This window comes from Hibiscus syriacus, unplaced genomic scaffold, assembly GCF_006381635.1.
Source record: "Hibiscus syriacus cultivar Baekdansim isolate YM2019G1 unplaced genomic scaffold, ASM638163v2 tig00110946_pilon, whole genome shotgun sequence".
In the NCBI taxonomy this organism is placed as follows: Eukaryota; Viridiplantae; Streptophyta; class Magnoliopsida; order Malvales; family Malvaceae; genus Hibiscus; species Hibiscus syriacus.
Genome location: NW_024062927.1, coordinates 521,656 through 523,150, shown reverse-complemented (window position 1 = coordinate 523,150; position 1,495 = coordinate 521,656). Strand labels below are relative to the sequence as shown.

At 30.8% G+C, this 1,495-nt stretch overlaps 1 protein-coding gene across 1 annotated transcript; it reads left to right on the top strand.

Moving 5' to 3' along the window:
* Positions 1-843: 843 nt before the first annotated feature.
* LOC120148054 lies at positions 844-1,263 on the top strand. Its single transcript, XM_039161248.1, has one exon. It carries the CDS (start codon positions 844-846, stop codon positions 1,261-1,263), a length of 420 nt encoding a protein of 139 aa, XP_039017179.1.
* The last annotated feature ends 232 nt before the right edge of the window (positions 1,264-1,495 follow it).

The following is a 1,495-nucleotide window of genomic DNA, read 5'->3' as shown; positions in this document are numbered from 1 at the left end:
TAACGTCGATCAAATTCTAATATTATTTAACAACTCTATTTAAAATAGATTAATTCAATAAAATCAAATTCCCACTAAAATTTTCTTCAAATATATAATGAATATATAATAAAATATAAAAATTTTACTCTAACCGAGATATAAACATGTCAATGCATAAGTTAAAATGGTTACTACTATAAACCCTCAACTATCAGGAAAATTCTAAGTCAATAAAACTCTTCGTTATATTTTAATTATAATATATTAAAATTATTTTTAATTTAATTTTCATTAAAATGATTTAAAATATAAATAAAATATATTCACATATTAATTAATTATAATATTTGTGTATATATATCATATTATCATATTATTCAATTATTTCATATTAGAATTCTTATTAGGTCATTTTACTTTTTTTATTGCCATTAACTATATATTATGTCGTGATAGGTTTATTATTTGAATGGTGTAGCCTAGTGGTTGGAGAGTTTGCTTCCTCTCCTCACGTCTTGAGTTTAAATCTTACTCAACAGTTATTGATTTAATTTATTTTCTATTTATTCAATTTATTAAAATAATTTATTTTTATTCATTCAATTTATGACACACGGTATATAATTCAAAGGCGGACCCATAATAAAAATTTAAGGGTTGCATTAGCCCCATGGGCATATTTTAAAAACAGTTTTGAGTTTGATACAACCTTGGACCCCAGAAAATCTGAAGCGCCTTCCTCATCAAAACCCTTTTTCAGCACAGCATCGAACCAGACATCAACAAGCTAACTTATGCATCCTTAACCCCTTTTTTATTCCAGCTTGAAGCTCACTTCATTCACCATTCTTCGACCCGAAAATGGCAAATCTCATGCATAAACTCTTCAAAAACAAATCCACTCAAAGGCTCATCGTCACTTTGAAATCCCCACAACAACTCCCTACACTCACTCCTTCGCTTATTCCCCACCACGTTTCATTAACCAAACCAGATTCCCTTAATGAACCAAGTTTTTTCCTCAATCCCAAAATCCTAAAAGATTGCAACTTTACTCAACCTTTGAAGTTTTACCCCAATTTCCCATTTGGGTATTTATTGAATCCCATCGGCTCAACTGGGTTTGACCCATTAATGGCAATGGAGATAGAGGAGGGGACAACAGAGACCGAAGATGATGCTGGAAAACTTTGGGCTGATAGTGTGAAGAAAAAGAGGAAGAAGAAGATGAACAAGCACAAGTACAAGAAGCTGAGGAAGCGTCTGAGAAGAAAGACATAGGCTTTCTCTATGATGGCGAGAATTTCATGGGGGAAGTTGTATTATTTCCTTTGATTTTTTTTCTTAAAAGATTTTGGAATTTGTTGATGGACAAATCTTGATTTAATGAATTTGATATCTTTTGGCGTTAATTAGCTGGATTAAAACACAAAATTAACATGAGCTTTGCTTGTTTTCTTGTGTTGGGAGTTTACTTGGTTGTCTAAATTATCAACTTTTGAATGAAATGAGT